The sequence below is a fragment of the Ammospiza nelsoni genome, chromosome 6 (genome assembly GCF_027579445.1).
Source record: "Ammospiza nelsoni isolate bAmmNel1 chromosome 6, bAmmNel1.pri, whole genome shotgun sequence".
NCBI classification, from domain to species: domain Eukaryota; kingdom Metazoa; phylum Chordata; class Aves; order Passeriformes; family Passerellidae; genus Ammospiza; species Ammospiza nelsoni.
The window spans coordinates 40,229,956-40,251,197 of NC_080638.1; the positions used below are offsets into that span (position 1 = coordinate 40,229,956).

Below are 21,242 nucleotides of genomic sequence, written 5' to 3' on the forward strand. Positions count from 1 at the left end.
CAGGATCTGAAATATCGCTCATTTTTTTTCCCTAAAAATATCTTACATTTCAATTGAAATAATATCGACACTATGTTTATGCACACCAGCGACATAAATTTTGTGGTTTACTTGGTGATATTTTGTGCACTAGGATCACTGCCTTATTTCTTTTCACTTTTATTTAATTTACAGAGTCTGTAACTTTGAGACTCTATTGAAAAAAATAAAAGCAATAAACGACAAAGAAGAATCTCAGGAGATTAATAGATTAATACAGAAAAACAAAAAAAACAAAAAAAAAAAAAAAAAAAAACCACCAAAAAACCAGACCAAACACAAATCCTTAGCTGAAGCCCATGATCTCTGTGTGCAACACGATGTAAGGTAGGGCATAAGACGCACACACACAAGGTCAGCTTAGGATCCCTACACCGCCAAACCAAATATTTCTTCCACATACACGCCGTGACCCACACATTCTTTAATTCCTACCAGCGTTGCCTGTTTTTCTTTGGATTGCTAATATGTATCAGTGCCTTTTACAAAGCTGAAGTCAGCTGCGAGGCATTGACATTTTACGGTTAAGCCTTGCGCAGTGATAGAGTGGGATGAAAACAGAACCGGGGCCCGTCTGCGCTGGCAGCGAGCGCCAGCATCCCGGTGCCGGTGCGCGGTGGCCGGAGAACGCAGCATCCCAGGGCCAGGCGCTACGGGGCAAGCCCCGTCCCGTCTCCTCCCAAGGCGAGGGAAATTGCAGCTCGTTTCCTGACCGGTTGGTGATTTTCACCAAAAATGACGCAACTCGCATCGCTCACTGTCTTCTCGTACACCGCCCGCGAAACATTCGTTAGCGAAAAGGTGCTTTATTACAACGAGGCGACCAGACCCACGAAGAGCTTCTCTCGCGGTCCGCAAACTCAACGCGGGCAAACCGTGTGTGCGTCAAGACACGGCTCTGCTTCACTCGGGGAAAGGGGGAGCCGCTCTCCCAGGCTCGAAGCCCCCTCCCCGGCTGCTGAGTCCGGGAAAGCGGCCAGGAAGGGCGCCGCTGCCCGCCGCTGCCCGCCGCCCGCGCCCCGGCCCCGCGGAGCTGCGCGCCGAGGCCCCGGCCGTGCCCTGGCCCCGCTCGGCGCGGCCCCGACGCCGGCGGCGCTCCCCGCGCAACTCACCGCCGCAGGTGCGGAGCCGCGGTCCCGGCGCGGCGGGCCCAGGTGCGGAGCGCAGCGCAGCGCAGCGGAAGGGCCGCGGCCGCCGCCGCCGCCGCCGCCGCGCTGTCCGTCATCTCCCCCGGCCACTGGGAGGGCGGCTGGGCCGTGGGGCCGCCCCAAGGGCGGGTCGGGGGGGCGGCGGGCCGCGGGCCCGGCCCAGCCCGGCCCTGCCCACGCTGCCCTGAGGTTGAAATGCAGAAGTCAAGGCTCTCTTGTCGGGATGTAGATTTCCTTGTAGTTCTTTTCTTCCTCACGCTACCGTTCCTTCCTCAGCGGAGATCAGAGAGGCTCGGGGCCGGTGCGGCCAGGAGCGCAGGAGGCCCGGAGCCCGTTCCCGGGCATAGGGATCCGCTGGGATTTAGGGCCGGCCTCGAGGTGTCCCGCTCAGAGGAATGGGTAAGTGGCCGGGAGCCGCAGGAGGGTTCAAGTGCTGTCAAGAGAGGGGGAGCACCCGTGCGCACTCATCTGCCACCGCCGCGGCTCCCTTATTGACTTTGCTCGTGTTCCTACAAGTTGTACGAACATGTTGAGGGTCAGGAGCAGGGGAGAGAGAGAGAGAGCTAATGACTAGTCGGCTTGTTATTAGGCGAGTGCGAGGCAGGATCGCAGCCGAGCGGATGGCTGGAGCCCGTGACACGTTGTATATTATTCCTGACACCGATCTTAGCAGTTAACATTTTAACACGCTTGTTTTACAGCCCAGTGTAATCGTGCTGTTAAGCGAAAGGCGCTAACAGCACCAGGAGCGGTCTTTAAAAAGTTAGTCCCGACTCAGAAGCACCGCGCTGCCCTCGTCTCTCCCAAGATGTAAAAGAATTTCCTCAACTACTTTTCCTTCCTCCCCCTCCCCCACGTCTTAGACGATGTTTTTCTTTTCTTTTTGTTTTCTTCGCGTTCCTTTTTCCTGTGGCAATAAAGCTGACTTGTCTGTTGGGGCGATCTCATTTTTCATCCCTGGAATGTGCTTATTTTTGGGAATATGTTTGATGCACAGTCCGGAGAGCTCCGACATTTGTTGCCACGGATTATCTTTCTTTCTGTCTTTTCTTTTTTCTTTCTTTCTTTCTCTCTCTCTCTCTTTTTTTTTTTTTTTTTTTCCCATTTTTTTTAACCTCTCACTTCTCTTCCTCCCTTCCCTTTGCTTCCTTTAGTCTCGGGGGCATCCCGCTATTATAAAGAAGTGCGTGGAGTGACCGGGGAGGGGGGGGTCTGTGACATCTGTCTGTGATGAGGAGCAGCTCAGACGCCTCTTTCTGTGCCGTCCGCCGTGTCCGACGGCTGTTTGTGCATTTGCTTGCAGAACCTGCCTTCGGGGAAGTGAACCAGCTCGGGGGGGTGTTTGTCAACGGGAGACCCCTGCCCAATGCCATCAGGCTGCGGATTGTGGAACTGGCGCAACTGGGTATCAGGCCGTGCGACATCAGCCGGCAGCTCCGCGTTTCCCACGGCTGTGTCAGCAAAATCCTGGCTCGCTACAACGAGACCGGCTCCATCCTACCGGGGGCTATCGGCGGCAGCAAGCCTCGGGTCACCACCCCCACGGTGGTAAAACATATCCGGACCTACAAACAAAGGGATCCGGGCATCTTCGCCTGGGAGATCCGGGATCGCCTGCTGGCCGACGGCGTGTGTGACAAGTACAACGTGCCGTCGGTCAGCTCCATCAGCCGCATCCTCCGGAACAAAATCGGGAACCTGTCTCAGCAGAGTCACTACGAGTCTTACAAGCAGCACCAGCCGCCCCCACAGCCTGCTCTGTCCTACAACCACATCTACCCCTACCCCAGCCCCATCGCTGCTGCAGGAGCCAAGGTGTCCACCCCTCCCGGGGTGCCGGCGATCCCCAGCACCATGGCCATGCCCAGGACGTGGCCGTCCTCTCACTCGGTGACGGACATCCTGGGGATCCGGTCCATCACAGACCAAGGTGAGAAATGGGGGGAGCCGGGGCCACAAAGGCAGCCAAACAGGGCCGGAGGGGTTCGGTCCCTGGGTTCTTTCCTCTCCGAGGGTCGGAAGGTGGTTTCGCTGTTTAATTCGGGAAACCCCTGGCGATTCCCCGGCACGGGCAGGGCGCTGAGCTCCCTGCAGCGCGTCTCGGAACGTAGGCCGACCGAAGGGCCTGGGTGGGCTGCAGGCGAACCTGCAAACAGGGCACATCGGCCGTCACCTCCGCCTCTGTGACCCGGGAGGTGGGGATGCTGCTCGGAGGGACCGGCCCGGGGTGCGGCGGCACCAGCGCGCTCTCAGTACCGGTGCCGGTGCCGACCGAGGCTCGCTGCCGCACTCCGGTCACGGGCGCTGCCTTGGCGTTACTGAGGAGTCAATTTTCTGTAGTTTTCGCAATCAGCCCAAATTTGCTTCGGCAGGAAGTTCAAATGTCATCTAATTGCTTTCATTCTGATGGTGTATTTTCCTCCGAAGCGGTGGTCTAGGAAAACCAAAGGCCCAAGATTTGCCTCTTTTATCGCTTGCACATTCTTTCGGTTCCTCCGCCTGGAAACTGCGTCGCGTCTCCCAGCCGCTCGCTAGCAAGGGACATTTTTTCCATTTCGGTCTCTGCCAGTGAGCTAACAGTGAAAGCGTTGCTCAAAGTGTCACTGAAAACAACAGTCCAGAATAACCTTTGCCTACAGCGATCTCTGTGTCCCAGTGTTCTCTCAGTATTAGTGGAGAGGTGGGAATTTTGATCTCTGTTTTCACTGCCTTTTTAACAGCAATAATCCAGTTCTACCAGCATTTCAAATTCAAAATGATCCTTTAGGCATTGCAGAATAATTTTTTTCTTATTTAATCAGAAAGGTGATATTTTTTTCAAGCAACACACAAGCATGTTTTTTAATATGTATACATGCATAAAAATGCAAGTTTGTTCTTCTTTGCTCTTCATGATATAAACTTTACTCTAGTCCTCACTGGCACAAACAGATGTGCTTGTTTCTGAGTCGACTTTAACAAATACAGCCTGGCAATCTCTGAGGCAATCTAGAGGCAGCGTTGGCAATGAACATTGAAAAGAATGAGTGCATTACAAGCACATGAGAAATTTACGGTTGGGGTTTTTTGTTGTTGTTTTGTTGTGGGATTTTGTTTGTTTTGTTAGTTTTTATTTTGTTTAGTGAGTTCCTCCTTTATTAACACCACGTTGGCAGGCAGGCCTCTAACGGTGCTGCCGGGTGTCCCGGTGTGTGTCCCGTCTCCCCCAGCCCCCGCAGCGGCACACATCTTTCTGCAGTGTGAAATCGCCCCCTCCCCTTCCCGGCAGAGGCTCGGGGCTGCGGAGCGGCCGATGCCGCAGATGGGGGCTGCTCGCCCTTGATTTATAGGGTAAACTGACCTTGCTGACACGGAAAGGAAGCCCCTATTCATGGGAAAGTGTGAGATCAGCAGAAAAGGGCGCTCGCCGAGGGAGCTCAATTTCTTAAGACAACTTGAGATTTGTGCCTTTGCCCGGCACGGCGAGGGGCCGGGCGGGGTGGCGGGGCAGGAAAGCCCCCTCCCACGGCGGCTCCGGGCGCGGGGCTCGGACAGGGCTCCCCCTGCTCCTCCCCTGGCTCCCCGGTGCGGGAATTTGTCCGTCAGCAAATCATCCCGGTATGCCCATGGCGGGACTGAGAAGCATGTAAATAATAGGACTGTTACTTATTTTCCTCCCCGCTTTCTTATCTTCTTCCTTTCATTTCCCTATTAAAAAAAATTACTTTTATGTTTCATTTTCTTTTTCTTCCAAAAAGTGTTTGGAGCCCAGTTTATCTGCAGGCGTGTCAGGTCTGTTTGTCACACGGGGTGTCGTTTCTCCTCTGACTCACAAACACACACACGGCGGTTGCCGTAAATGCCCCTTAGGAGCTCCTGGGGGATAAATGCCGGGCGGCAGCTCCGTCCCGCCAGTGCGGGGACTGGGGCCGGGCGAGCCAGCCAGCTCTGGGCTGGGCTGCTGATCTCCGTCACCGGTTTCACGGAGGGGCTGACTGCCTTCTGCCCACGAATCAGCGTCTCAAGGAGCTCCCGGGAGCTTCAGCGAGATGTGGCGGGCGAGGGTCCGGCTCCCCCTTAGCGCTGCCCCACAGAGTGGCTTACATGGGGAGAGGGGGCCGTCTCCATCCCGATGCAAAGCCGTATCCACCTCCGAATCCCGGTCTCTGCCTCTAACTCCCTCTCTCCCGCTCCTTTGTTTTCCAGCAGTGAATGACACTTCGCCTTACCCCAGCCCCAAGGTGGAGGAATGGAGCAGCTTGGGCCGAAACAGCTTCCACCCGCCGAGCCAGCACGCCGTGAACGGGCTGGAGAAGAGCTCCCTCGAGCAGGAGGCCAAGTACAGCCAGGTAAAGAGAGAGGCGGGGGGCGGGCAGTGATGCACAGGGCTCCTGAGCTCGGCCTCGGGCCACCGTCCTCGGTTTGGAGCCGGTGCCGGACTTTCTTCGGTTTTGGTTTGCAAGGACGGGCGGGAAAACGCCTGGCTCCCTTCGCTCCTCTCTCCGCTTCCTCCCCCGGCCTGGCGGCCCATCCCGCCTGGCTGCCGGGAGACGCAGGGCTGCGGAGGGCTGCGGAGGGCTGCGGAGGGCTGCGGAGGGCTGCGGAGGGCTGCGGGGCCGCAGCGATCGCGGCCGGGCCCGGGGCTGCCCCCGGCCCGCTCGGGACCCGCCGCCGCCGCCGACCCCCGGCCCGGCCCGGCCCGGCCCGCCGCCTCCGCCCCGCCGTACTCTGTCCGCAGCGCGCTCCGTAGTCAGGGGAATAATTTGAAAATGAGATGTAATTGCTTCCTACATTAAGCATTTTTAAACGCTTAAGTAGACGGCGAATTTCCTACGTTTTAATTACAACACAATATAACTGTAACTTAATAAATCTCTGTCTAAATCTTTGTGCTTGCTAATCATGTCCCATGCCAGGAGAAAAGCTATAAAAGGCTCAACTGTTACTCGTTGGGAAAGCACAGGTTTCGAAAACATTTTTTCCGTGTGATGGAAACATTTCAAAATGCATCAGAGGTCTCTCAGACACACTGACTTCCCGGCCACGCATTTGTTGTACTTAGAACCAAGCCGAAGAAAACCCACAATCGCTGTTTAGCATTTTCCCTGCTCAAAGACAGAGGTTTTGGATGTATGTTTTGAGTTCGGTGTCTGGTTTTAGATCCATGTAGAGGAGACTTTTGTAGCTCGTGTTTGGTGGTGAGAGCAGCTGAATCAGACTCACATTCAAGATGCGGAGCGCAAACTGTGGGAACGCTCACAAAGAGCGGGCAGAGTGGGAAATACTGTAGATCCCGATAGTGAACAGCTACTTCATTTCATATATTGCCTTTTAAACAGTACACTACCCTCAATGCTGTCCTATTTGTTCTGTTTTTCTATTATGCCATTATTATTATGTTCGTTTCATAACACAAATAATATGAGCTGTAGTGTAGCCATATGGTTAAGGATAGAATTAGATTTAGATTTAGTGTTACTACTCCTTCTACAATTTTCTTTAAAGACTAAAATAAGCATTAACAGTCTTGCTAAAAAATAGTAGATATAGCTTGTCACTACTCTGTAAGAGCAGCTGTACTGTGGCTTCATTGCTTTAGGTTCCAGGCTGGGCCTTCTGCATGCAGTCCTGCTGAAATATTCACAGGATCTTGTTCATAGGCTGTAAACCATGGCCTCTGATGGGTCTCGTTTACTTCTACAGATGTGTTGAGAAACAGTGTTTTATAAACTGAGTTATTTTCAATGCTGGTTTGGAAAAAATTTTTTGCCTTTTCTTTTTTTCTTTTTTCAATATTTATGATTTAATTTTCATAATATATAACTGTTCTATTGTCGATATCAGTTTTACTTTAAAGTTCTGTTCAACCTGAAAGATCACCTGATAAATGCTATTTAAACATACGTGCTATTTAAAATTTGAGAAAATTGCTATTAATAAAATGGAATTCATTTATCCAAATAAATTGTCCAGAGAGTTTCAAAGGGCAGAAAAGCCATATTCAGAACCCTGGTCTCTAAAGGAAGATATAGAGGAGGTTCTTCTCAGCTTGTTCCCTGTAATAATATAGGTAAATAGAATTTGGCTTTGGAAAGTTCTAACACGTAGACCAGTCTATTGATATAGTATTCAGAATTGTTGCCCGGAGAATTAAATTGAATGTGCATCAATTGCTTTGTCTGTCACAAGTTCACTACCTTGATAATTAAGAATATGTTAAAAAAAATCATGCTAAATAAGGATGGGAAAATGTGATTATTTGCAGGTTTTTTGCCACATTACTTTTCCCAAAATATTTATTCCAGACAGTGTGAAGTGAAGCTTATGAACCAAATTCCTGCTGCAAATAGTGCTGACTTACTGTCTTTTCGCTGAAGTGTACTGAGTCTGGAGTGACAGCCTGTGACAGTAAAGACTTACAAAATTCTCTGACATCATGGGATCCATGGTGTCTTGCAATGTGAATGGTTTTGGGTGTAAAGAGATGAGCAGGAGATATGAGAGAATGTTGGTTCATTTGTGAATCTAGCAGGGGGGGTATCTGGAGGGGTGGGGAAATGGGGAAGTCTCAGAGATACTTAATATGCCAGAAGGACTGTGGTGAAATAGGCTCTGTCGTTGTACTTTGGGGTAATTGCTATTTCCTTATCTCTTTTGGGCAAAGCTTGTTACAAAGACTCTTAATGGTCTTAAGGATGCAGACATCAGATTTCCCCCAGAGAAGAGAAGTGTTCGTTCTGTGATGTTCCAGTTTTATGCCTGTATTATCAAAATCAGAGGTGCCTACAAAAGAAGGGAATCAAGTGTAGATGTTTAGCTTAGGCTTCCCAGTTTCACCACAGGAGCAGAGGAAATGTGCTCTGAAGCACATTAATATTGAATTTTGTGTGAGTGATGGCTAATTCTGCATTTTCCAACAAATTTCATCTATGTATTTAAGCATCACCAACATCCAAAGTTCACCTGTCCAAAGCTTGAAAATAGCTCCACAATTACTAGGCAAGTCCCTTAGCCTTAATCATGGAAGATAGTATTTTGCTTCTCAAGAAATCCCCCAGGAAATCCCTCCGTGTGAGAAAGACCAGAAAAACTGAGACCAAACAACAACTTCTTGTGTACTTTTACAGTAAATTTGTTTGATCACTTCTTTTAAATGATATACATTTGTTTTAAGACATGGGATACTGCAGCCTTTTTGTAGGCAAAACTCTTAATGACAACCCAGACTTTCAGGCAGCAGCCAAGGCTGACCTCTCCAATCGATTCCATTGGCTACATTTCAGCCCTTGTCCCACACATCAGTGGGAGTTCACTCACGAAAAAGGCAGGAAGACTTCGCATTTTTGCCTTGACAATATGCAGTCACACTAGTTTAACATGAAACTGAACCTCTGGATGTAGAGCATTTTTCATTTTATGTATTATGGATTTCCTGGGGCTTTTGTTTGCAATGCTGTTCATATTTGGGTTTTGGGAGTTGAAAGCTCAGCCTGGCAGACTGTGATTTTGTACAAAACATTCCACAGGAAACCAAAAGATACCATGTCAAGTTTCTATTCAGGTTTAATTACACGATGTCCCAGCTTGTCATTTATACATAAGCAGTTGCATAATTTCCCTGGTGTATCACACTCACAGGTTTGTCATATGGCTTTCAAACAGGGTGACTGTGAATCAGAGAAACTGAAAAGGAAAATAGATTTTTCCAAGAGTTTGACAGTGTTGTGTCATACACATTTCATACGGAGCTCAGTTATATTGCATTATTTACGCAGGGAGGCACATTCAGTGCGGTGTTCAGGTGCTTCTACAGATAATTATGCTATTGTTACAAAGGATGAACATTCTGAGTATTTTCTTTTGCATTGCACAGCTTATACTGACTACTGCATTAAGAGAAAATAGCTGAAATGACTGCAATATGAACACATTTGTAACCTGCATTTGAAATCAAAATGCTTAATAAACACGTACTGTATTTAAAATGCAGACCTCAGACATCTGATGCTTGTGACTTGCTGGACTAACATCATGGATGTTCAAAGTGAAAAAGAGTTGTGATCTGTAATTACACATGTATGAAAATGAAGAAGACCTGACATATGTCTGTATGATTTGCTGAGAGGCAAATAGCATGGAAATAATTTCTTTTCAGAATGACTTTCTGTGTGCACTGCAGGAAGCAGATGTACATATTGCAAAAGGGAGCTGATACTCATTAATGGGAAAAAGCTTGTAACTGGGGGCTCTAAGGGCAAGCTCCCTCCTGGAAAAGGTGTGCTGTTTGGAGGCCTCATCCCAAACCTGCTGGAGCTGCAGAAAACACTCCTCCTAATTCAGAGGGGTTTGTCAACATAGTTTGAGCGAAGTCTTCCTCTGACACGCTGGCCAAACCCCTAAGCAGCAGCTACCTCAGGTCTGTCTCAGCTGAACTTCCTCAGCTGTTAGAGGATTGAGATTTTGGCATTGCTGGGATATCATTCCCTGTCCCTCGGCTGCATTCTGACTGGGGCCGTGAGCTCTGCGTGCTGCAAGCGCATCAAGGGAAGGCTCCATATCAGGGCAAATGACTGCAAATGTAGGTGCAACTCTGGACAATGACTTGCACAGAAAATGTAGATAATGCAGACATTTAGTTCCTGATGTTTCATTTATAGATGAACACTGAAAAAAGTATATTTGGTGCCCATGCATCTGCAACTGCATCTGCAGTGCTTAGAAGCCACAACATAGGGTAACTTGGGGAGACCATCAAAATGAAGCCTTAGATATTTTATGGCTTTATTAAAATTATTAAATTTTTAAATTATGGCCAATTACATAGTCCTCCTACACACATGATTTACTGAAAAAAAAAATAGTAAATTTACTTATTTGGCATCTTGGGATCCAGGCAGTTGGATTCCTGCTGTGGCTCTGTGCAAAATCCATCAATGACAAAGGTCTGGACATACTGCTCTTCAGTCATACCCAGGCAGCAGGGGGGTGAAGCTGTGAAGGAGAGGTGTTAATTTGCTTTCTTGCCATAGTAGCCAGCGGCATTGTTAGCAGAGTCTGGTGCAGGGGTTCAGACCTTGGCTTGGAGACTGTCTGGTTCTGTGTCACTCTCACTAGGATCTCCAGACCAGGCCTGCTATCAAAGCATTGCCACTAAGACAGCTTGCTCAAGGTCTAGGCATCCTTGTCATTGCATGTTGTGGGTGAGGGGCATGAGCTGATCCCACTACATGCACCCGATTCCTCCCCAGGTGATCTGGATGGCACCCAATTCGAACCCCATTTGTGAGACCTGCCTCTTACTGGCCACCTGCTTCCACGGCCAAAACACAGTGCCCTGTCCACCAACCCACATGGCTTCAGGGCACTCCACCCGGATGAAACTAATAAAGAAAGTCAGAGAGGTGAGTGAATGGTATGATGACACTCAAACTGCACTCTAAGCACCTTCTGCTCAAAGGACCCCAACCCACCAGGAGGTCTGCCATGACAAACATGATCAGGGACTGTAAAGTGGGAATGATGGGAGATACTTGTCACAGCAAGGAAGCAGAGTGCCAGGAGCAGGGGTGTTAGATGTGATTTGACCTGTTCAGTCTTGGTTCTTGCAGTAGATTGGCAAGTATATAAAGACTGTATTGTGTGTTTGAATTTGTCTGTTGTGGCAATTTATCAGCTTTTAGGAATTGCCTACACAACTAGTCGTAACAATGGTGGGCATTTAACAATTGATGGGTTATGGGTTCACCCTTCTTAGTGTACCAGCTTCCCAGTAACTGCAGCAGCAGAGATTTGCTAGACATAGGAGACTGCTGTTTTGGCTGTCCTTGAAGAGAACAAGGTGAAGACTTTACTAGTTTGACCCCATATTTGCCTAGTTTCTAGACATCTAGAATGCCTTTGAAGGTCTGTGTCCATAAGTCTCCTCCTCCAGTTTCATTTAAATAACAGCATATTGAAATTACAATATATTGCTAAGTATATAATATTAAGAAGGCATTTTTCATAGAACCTTTCAGTAAGACATTATGGTGTTAACCAACGGCATAGAAAAGAACAAATGTTTATTTCTTCCAGTGTATTTGCTTGTTTAGAGTCCATGTGTGCCCTGCCCAATTCCAGATTTTGCCAAAATACCAAAGGGGAATTATTGTGCAAATCTGTTCTAAAACTATGGGAATCTGTTGTTAATTCCAACTCAAAGGAGTTTGCTTATATGACACGATTGTTTTTCCTGTGCTTTCCTATTGTCCTCATAATCCCAGTATATCTGTCTAAGGACAAACTTAAGTTGTGCTTTTGTCATCAGAACCAGGCTTTGTGCTTAAAGCAACCAGAAATTTTTTTCACCCCACTTTGAAATAGTCTGGTTGTGAAGTTTGTTAAATAGTAGAACATACCCCAAGATCCAGCATCTTCACTGGAAAGGCAGTGACTTTGATTTATATCATTCTTCTCACCCTGGCGTAGGAAAGGGAAGCAACCATTCAACAACAGTGCAGACTCTGAACTATAATCCACACTGGAGATGTTCAGGTGGACATGTTATGTGTGCTTGGTGGCCGTGGTGGATCTCACTTCACCGTGAAAGATGTCTAAGCCAACTGCACTTCTGAAGAAGCACTGGAAGCTCTTGCTCCCTGCTTTTCCCTCAGAATGTGCTGAGGTTTTACAGCAGCCTCTGCCTGCCTTTATCCACCATGCCTTTTTCTCCTCTCTCTCTTTTCCTCCGTTGTTTTTGTAGTAGATTACTCAGTGTTAGTGAATGAGTGGTGTTTTTTTCCTTTTTTCCTTCCCCTTGTCTTCCCCCCCCCCCCCCCCATTTTTTTTTTCTTTTCTTTTGTTTCTGATGTAGTTTGCTTTGGAAAAGACATAAAATGCCCCTGGCTCCTTCAGGAAAGGATTGGTGATGGTGTGTAAATTCAAGTTACTATTTCCAAAAGTGGGATTTTATTTCCCTGAAGAGGCTGAGATTTAAAACTGGATAAGAAAATATCATTTAGAGTGATCTTGATGCATGTCCCAACTATAGTTAAAACACTCAGTTGATATTATCTGGTTTCTGTGTTATTCACTGCAGCTGGGGATGGCTTTAGGTAAAGGAAACAACTTTAAGTTAATAAAAAAGCACATTAAACACGGGGAATGGGATCTGCTCATTATGAAAGGACTGAACTTTATTTTAGAAGGAAGTAGTGTGATTTTCTTATGCAGTACATTGTTGTGAATTGAATTTAACAATGGGAGAAATAGCTGCAAAGAAAATGGCATCTTTTAAAGAGATAATGTAAAGGATTGGGTAGCTAACTATGTTTGAAATATTAGAGCACTTCAGCTCTAAGAATAAGCCTGTTTTAATTGTGACTTCAACTAGAACACCAGCATTACTTTGCTCAACTTACAGTGAAAGAGAAATAGTGTAATTCTCCATTTTTGAAAGGTCTCTTTTTCAAATCACAGTCTTCTGGAAATCAACTCAGTTCAGCTGAGCAACAGAGCAGCTATGTAAGCCCCTTGCCCATGTGTTATTTTTAAAAGCTTCTCCATTCCAATGCATTATCACTGTTCATTCTTTCTTGAAAACAAAGGCAAATACTATATTTTATATTATTATGAAAAATTAATATCTTACATACAAAATATTGCCTCTTCTAAGTTTTTTTTGAACATGAAAATTATTTAATGTCCGTGTCCTAATTTTTCAGAGTCTCATTTTAAGACTGATTGCAGTGAAATTAAGGAAAATTTTCAATAAAATAAGTTAATTCATCTAAGAATATGGATATTTAGTCTAATATGAAAATATTTTTGTAAGAATATTTTCCAGCACTGTAAAAAGCAAACCATGATTTGCAGGATTAACTCTTGCTGGCTTATTCAGATACACCTTAGCAATTTTGTCTCATTTTTTCTTAAGAATATTTCTAATAAAACCCATTATAATAAACTGGAGAACTTTACTCAGTGTTCACTTTTGCAACCCTTCTTTAGGTAATTGTGCCTTACCTGTGTAGACACATTAATTTTAGTGGAACACTGATCTGAATTGATTTGTGGTAGCGTCATTTTTCCTGTTGATCCTGTAGCACTGAATTGCAACTTCAGAATTTAGCTCTAATTTAGTAATTACAATTTATACAAAAATATTACTTAAGTTTATAGATTTTAAAAAACTAAAAAAACTCAATTTTTATTACTTAGATAATTTAGTAATGCCATTTTCCTAAATGATATTTCAATTTCACCCCTGCTGCTACTGCTGTTTTACTTGGAAAATTTGTTTGCTCTTCCCTCGGGATCCCATATGTTGACTTGATTTATAAATCATATTTAACCTCCAATTATAAAGAGAGATTTAGCATGTTTTCTTCCTTGATGTTTGCAGTTTGTGTTTGATTGCTCCTCATCTTGCTGTCATAATCGTTTTAACTAATTATGTGCATGTCCCTAAAAATAAGATATCCTCTGGATTTTTGTGCTGATTTGCTCTTCTAACTGAAGAACTAGATATTTTGCTTCTTGCTATGCTTTTTCTTGCTGAGGAAAGAACAACTGCTGCAATAGCTTCTTCATGACTGTGTTTTCAGGCCCTTTGGGAAAGATCCGTCATTTCCAGACAATGTTTGAAGGTTTTCATTGTGAAAACCAGCAGCGAGAGGGTGTGTGTGTGTGTGCGGGGCTGCGGCTGCATCCCTGCAGAGGAAGCTGCTGCCGGCTGTGCTCCAGTGCCTGCTCCCACCTCCTGCTCCTGGTACCTCTGCTGCTGGTTCCAGTGGCTCTCGGGAAGGGCTGGGCTGCAGGATCAAGGCAACGTGCTGAGCTTGCTGATCCAAGGACAGGAAAGATTCACCCCATCCAAGCCAGGGTTAGAATTGCGAGATACAAATGGAAACAGCAACCTTAGTCACCTGAGGTGTGTCCCTTAAGCCGTGACACAGACTGAACTTGTGATGACTGCAGCAGGGAATTTTGGGTTGAGTCACTGTCCAAGCTCATTCAGGCTGCTCAGTTAGGTAACTCCAACTTGAAGAATATGCTGCTTCTCCAGAAACATTTTTTGAATAGCAATTCAGAATGCTTCTACAAAGCCTGCATTCTCAGTCCATGCAATACATGAACTATTTAATTAAATACTGTAGCAATCATACTACAATGGCCAATTCGTTTAAATAATTGTAAATAAAAGTAAATTATTATTACTATTACTACTACTACTACTATTATTATTATTATTATTATTTACATTCTTTTGGACACTGACTTTAGAGTTAGATTATAAAATTGAGGTGGCATCCACCTGTGGCATCAAATCTGCTCATGTTTGTATTCACATAAAACTGAAATGAGATCCTTTACATTATTGCCATTAATGATAGCTAATATAAATAACAGACTGTGATTTTGAATGTTACATTTCCTGGTCATTTTCTGAAATATTTAGAATCAACATGGGAGAGAACATGGGAGATGAACTAATTTTGATACTGAGAGAACACGTATCTAGCAAGCAAAAGTCAGAGAAGGAAAAGAATGAAACAAAATAATATAAATTCACTGCAATATATAATTAGAATTTATACCATGAGGACTAAAAGTGAAATTTAGCTTGCGTGTTTCTCTGGTTCTTCTGTGATCAAGGCAGAAGAAACCAAAATCAGGTAGTTTTTCTGTCATGGGCTGACTGGGAAGTTTTTTCAGAAAGTTTGTACCCTTGTGTCTTCTTACCATGAAGGGGAGAGGAGGCTGAAGCTCTGCAACACATTATACAAGCATAACCTTCAAAACAGATATTCAGGTGTATTTGGTGGTTACCTCTGGTTGTGAAAGAATTGCTCTGACTTTTAGGAGTCCAAGCAACTAATGGAAATTACTTATTCCAAAGACCACATTAGCTTGGTTCTAGACTTGCTTTACATCCACCCACTCCCTCTGTGTCGCAAAACAGACTGAAAACAATGACAAAAAAAGTTGTCTCTAGTTAGTATTGTATCCAAAGTGACCAAAACTAAAGATTCCATCTGTTAAAACTACTCAACCAACTCCTTTACTTGTGAAAACGTGCAATCTGCTTGTTTCCGCAGGACAATTTTTTGTGACCTAAAGCAAGGTTTTATGTCCACCCTGGTTTGGATTTCCCACCTCAATATTCCTTTTAATGTCACTGGCAGGTATCAGCAGCAACTTGGCAGAAGGACACCAGACCCAACTTGTTATCCTGACCCAATTACTCTTGTTTTGCTGGTAGCTTTGAAAGAACAGGTTTACATGAATTTGTGAGTTGGTGGGAAGTCATGTGTTCTAGGTTTCAAATGCAGCTCTAAAGTTTGGAAATACTTATTCCATCAGTTGTCTGAAAACATTGATAGAAGCAGCAATTGAGAGCAGAAGTTCCTCTCTGATATTTGTAGAAGCCAGAAAGTAGGCACTTTAAATGGGAGCCCTTATCTCTGACGCAGCAAAGGTTCTTGTTCAACTACAACTAAATGTTTGTTTGTTTGCTTAAAAAACTAGATTTCCCTTGAAAAACGATGGTTCAAATTAAGAAAAAAAAATATTTATAAAACTTAAAAGCCAGGTTCAAGAACCTCTGCACTTAAAACAAATTCTTAGGGTTTTAAAAATCCATAAACACCATGAGGTTCTTGCACTCCTAATTACAAATGTTTAGATTTTGCTGTTCATTTCCTCTGATTGAAATACTGCAGGATGAATTATTTGTCCAGTATATACAGGGTCATGGAACTCAATCCCCTCCATTTATTTTAAGTGAATGTCATGTTTGTAAAAAGTGCCAGATTGACAGACAAGATTCAACCCTTCTGATAACCTACGCTTTGTGTCTAAGGCTGTTTGGAAATAAAAATGCTTGTGTCAAGACTATTAGGTCAAGTCTTTCACAGATGAAAATCAGATGAAAATTTGGGTGTTGGGGTTTTTTTGTTTGTTTGTTTGTGGGTTTTTTTTTTTGAGTAGCATACTTTAAAATCATATAGAGTGAGATTTTCTCTATCCCCTCATCTTTTAATTCAGGTCAGAGGAAGCCTCTGACTGCTCTGTGGGTATGGCTCAAACCTCCCCTGAGGCACAATTGCACTCTGTGCTGGGCCAGTTCCTACCCATCCCAGTGCTGCCTGCTTGGCTGAGGGCATCTGTGGCACCCACAGAATCATGGTTTGGAGTGGTAAAGCTTTGTAGCACTGCAACAAAAATAAGAATGATTCACCAATTCAGTGAGGCAATGATGACAGACAGCATTGGTGGCCTCTGACAGGTTGCAGCTGGTGGTCCCTACACAACTGTCTCCACATCCTGCCCTCAGTAGCTGGGGCAATATCTTTCTCACATTCAGAATAGAATGCTATAAAAAGAACAGTTTTCACAACTTTATTTTGAATAAGTGTGTGTGTGTGTGTGTGTGTGTAAAAGGGTTGTTCTGGCTGCTATAAATATGTATAGGTATTTGTTTAAATTAAGCTGTTACAAAAACTAGTGAATCTTTAGTCAATTTCCATCTGTTTTATCAACAACAACCCAAGTGGCACCTACAGTATGATTCAATAGGAAACCTGGGCTTCTTCATGAATTATAGTTTGAAGACTTTGTGCCAGAAGGCCACAGAACATATGTGATTGGATCAAATATTTCTCAACAAGCCTGTTGATAAAGCATTTATCAATAATATCTGCATTAATGTGAGGCGTTCAGAAGCTCAGATGTGCCTCAGATCATGCAAAGTCATCTGCTTATGGCTGCTGGGGAACCTCTGGAGGCCTTGTCTGTAGGAGATGCAGTAGGCCAGGACATGGGCTGGAACACTGGTGGACCAGCAAAGAGATGCCTTGTTGGCACATTGCCTGGCACAGATCTACCCTGTACCCACTAACACCTACTAACACACCTTCTCAAGGGTGTTAGTGGGTACAGGGTAGATCTGTGCCAGGCAATGTGCCAACAAGCACTAAGGGGTCACGAAAGATGAGAACTCATAATGAGGAATCCTACTTAAAATGGGCTTCCAGGCACAGCCTTGAGCCCACTGCTTGGTACCAGCCTCCTTGGGATGGGAAAGCCTGAGGAACAGGGTGGATTCACAGAGCCCAAAAACTCTCCTTTGAGGTCTAGAAGCTGAAGGTTTGTGCTGTCTCAATGGCTATGAGACTTCAGGGACTTGTCCCATAAATTTTCTCTTTTCAGCACCCACCCCTCCAGGGTTTCTGTACTCCTCTGTGCAGAATGTATTTGGGTTGTGGCTCTTGATATCCCAGTGTAACAACCTGGCTTCAATGAATCTACAGTGCCTGTGCAAAGCTTTTGGTTGGTGCTTGTTACAAAAAACAGAGGTGCTCATTCTTGTTTCATGTTTGCACATTGGAAAAGCAGCTTTTTAGGGCCACACTTTTTATTTCCAGTGAATTCAATGACATTATTTTCCATGTGATTCAAGAATTTTACTGATTTGAAGTGCAATTATTTGCAGGTTTGTATTAATCAGCATTGTTGCAAGCACTGATATTTAAAGCTGAGGCTAAAGTAATTCTGAGTCACAGTAGGGGGCACATAATACGAGTTACTGGTCAGATCATGTATTTGGATTTTCAGAAGAATAAGGCAAGTTCAGCTTCAACAAAGTATTTAATTATTTTGAATGACAATTATGTTGCTGATGCAGCTGTAAGTTTTGTACTAATTAATATTCCTATTGGAGGCTTGTGGTCAGGATCCCATTGCTGTGTCTGCTGCTTTAGATTGCTGTACAGGTTTATACTGACAGAGCCCAGCAGAATTACTGCTCTGTTTCCCAAATGACAATGAGAGGATAGTCAAGACAGTGGAACTGTGAGAAATTTAACAAGTGAAATGTTAACACCACGTGAAGTTTTAGCAGTAACAAAAGTCTGTTTAATTTTTTAGCTTTGCACTACTCAGGTTGTGTCCAGTTGTACCATGTGATGATGCTACAGGATTTGATGAATCAATACTCTTCTTTCATATCCAGATAGGAAACATTTTTGAGAAAAAATGCCACCCCAAATCCTAAAAAAACACTACACAAATTGAAACCGAAGCAAGATAAATGATCTTGGTTAGTACCTGTTGTGCTGAAGAAACATTTATGGGTGTGAAATAAACCACCAAACAGTTTTTAGTTGAATAAGGAGTCATTAATTGTGAAATCATAGCATAGCTGACTGAAGGACTCTCCCTTCTCTATTTAAATAGAAACCCTTCTCTCCAGCCTACAGAAGGACCTAGGAAAATAGCTTGCAGGAAAGGACCCAGCCCTGCAATTGTTTTGTGTACAGAAGCCCTATTGAAACCAGGAGGAGCTATGAGCAAAGAACATTTGCAAGTTTTTTATCCCAAGTATCTAGAAAACAGATTTTTAAAAGTCACCATCAATAGTACTACTACTATAGTTCTGACTCATGCTCTGAACAAACAGTTACCGAAGAGTTTAAGATGTTCCACCTCCCCCAGCCACTGCTACCTCTTCACTCTGGGGAGTGTTGCTTTCAGATCTGTGCCCACACCTGCCCATGGCAGCTCAGGCTGAGCCCACCCTCCTTCGGGGCCAGGAGAGGAGAGGCTCAGGGATGGGTCTGTCTCTCCTGCCACTGGGACGGCTGTGGTCACTGCACACCCAGCTAAACTGCCCCAGCACTCCCCAGCTGGGCTTGCAACAGTGACCAACAGTCTGTGTGAAATTCGGGAAAGGTAGGTAAATGTCACAGTTAATCTACTCCAACCTGTGGAAATCATTGCCAAGTGCATCAAGGTGAGAGAGAAGGGGGAGACTCATTACAAACCCCTCCAGTAGCTCTCAACTTAATGATTAGATGCAACCACAGGCCTCGAGGAGTCCATCAACAACAGCTTGTGGGAAGGTAGGCAGGTGTACAGGGGCCTTAGCAGATCCTGCCTTCCTCTTGGTGTGTGTTTCCTCATCATCTGCTGGTGGTCCCTGTCTGGGACACGTTGCTGGGAGAGGTATGAAGCACTGATCACAGTGGGGTAACTGGTCTTAAAAGAAAAGCAGAAGGGGCCACTGAGCCCATGAAATTCAGGCAAATGGTTATGGAATTCTCTCTTGGTGTCCTTGCCGGTCTTAATTTTGGTACAAAGCCCCAGCAGCATCTGAGAGCAGCTTATTTTACACCAGATCCAACGTGTCTTACTCTCTCAGAAATCCTTTTCCTTTCCCTCTCCTTTCAGGCTCCAAATGGCCTCCCAGCCGTCAGCAGTTTTGTGTCCGCGCCGGCCATGCCTCCGTACGCCACGCCGGCCCAGGTGTCACCTTACATGACGTACAGCGCCACTCCATCCAGCTACATGGCGAGCCACGGCTGGCAGCACGCCGGGGGCACCCCGCTGTCTCCCCATAGCTGTGACATCCCCGCCTCGCTGGCCTTCAAGGGCATGCAGACTGCCAGGGAGGGCGGCCACTCCGTCACGGCCTCCGCTCTCTGATGCAGGAGCTGCTCCAGGAGCACCACGGGCTCGCCAGCTCCTCGGGCCCAGCTCACGGGCTGCTCCCCTCATGCTGGCCACACCTGGCCTTTCTCCCCGTGACTTGTCTCCCCGAGGGCTTCTGGGATTAAAGAGCTGCAGACAACATCAGAAACTGAGAGAAGTGTGGTGTTGCGCTCTTAAAGACTTTGTGTCCCTCAAAGGGCTCGTGGAGCCTTGTTCCACTCTCTCCTGGTCAAACCACGCATATTTATTCTTAATCATCACAAACTTTCTAAATGTGCAATTGTTACTAAGATTTGTGCAAAAATCAATAAAGAAAAATCACCACAGAAAATTCTGCTATGCCTTGAATCAGCAAAGGTGGCTGAATGGGAAGTGTTTGCCAAATGCCTAGAGAACAACCCTTTAATTGATGAGATTATACAATCCACTGTCATTATGAGGTCCTTTATTGTTGTTTTATTGGGTTTTGGTAATCAAATATAGAATGAAGGCAATAGGTGGCTTTCAGATTCTTCTGGCATGTTGCCATTGTCAGGCAGTAGCAAGATCTTTGTGATTTTATTTTATCCATTTGTAAATAGAGGCTTTTGACAGCATTTGTTTTCACCTTCCAGTACATTTCTTACCTTTTTCTTTTTTCTTTTTCTTAATTTTTTTAAGTTAAGGAGATTTCTAGTTATTTTCTATGTCTTTGCATGGTGGGGTTTAGGTAGGGGTTTTTGGTCATGTTTTTGTGCCTACAGTGGAGGCTTCATCATCTTATGAGACAGTTATCTCTTTGGCAGAAGAGTCAAAGGCAGAAATCCAGCTAAGTAACTCGCCAGTTATACCCAGCCTCCCAGATTCATGAAACACCACATTTATATGAAGTACACAAACAGAAATATGGGTGGAAAATACCTGAATAAAACAGAAAACTGTAGAGGAAAATGCTGTTAGTGTGCAACCTGTGCAGAGATGCTTAAAAAGCCCTATCAGTCAAAAACTCCACTGAGAAACAGAATTGTACCATCATTCTCAGCTCACTTGTGTCCAGATTATGTTGTAATTTTTAAAGAGGACCTTGTCTTTAATTTCTGCTTTAATGAATGTAAAGTATGGCTCTTGGTAAAGTTTACATTGTTGTTCTGAAGCATTTTTTCCCCTAATAGGTATACTGGTGGTGGTGCTACAAACAGACATATTATTTAATATTAGCAAATTTCCTTTCTACATTTCTGTATGCAGTGGCAAGTACTCCATGCCAGTTATTTTGCTTTCAACTTTAATCCCAAGAGAGCTAAAATTCTGATTTTTGAAAATTTACCTGTTTTCCTTGGGCAATAATAAAGTTCTGACTATTGTTATGCTTTTCCCATGCTGTAGGTATGTTCAGAATATGAACGTGGAAAAAAAAAGCCTGGTGTGACATTTCATATCCATCATAGACTATTAATATATTGTGTATTTTTAAAAGTGTTCAGCAATAACTTAAATTACTGTAGACATAGTTAAAGCAAAGAAGAAAATACTATTCTTCATATATTGTTCTATCTGCATCCCATATTAAACACTAATTCAGTCAGAAAGTAAAATACATTTCCCTCTTAAAATGTAGTTATCTTT

General features: G+C 44.8%; 1 protein-coding gene across 1 annotated transcript; it reads left to right on the plus strand.

Moving 5' to 3' along the window:
* The first annotated feature begins 1,414 nt into the window (after window positions 1–1,414).
* PAX9 (paired box 9) lies at window positions 1,415–20,983 on the plus strand. Its single transcript, XM_059474475.1, has 4 exons — window positions 1,415–1,586; window positions 2,491–3,117; window positions 5,373–5,515; window positions 19,377–20,983. The coding sequence occupies exons 1-4, from the start codon at window positions 1,583–1,585 to the stop codon at window positions 19,629–19,631; spliced, it is 1,029 nt and encodes a 342-aa protein (XP_059330458.1). The 5' UTR covers window positions 1,415–1,582; the 3' UTR covers window positions 19,632–20,983.
* Window positions 20,984–21,242: the final 259 nt, after the last annotated feature.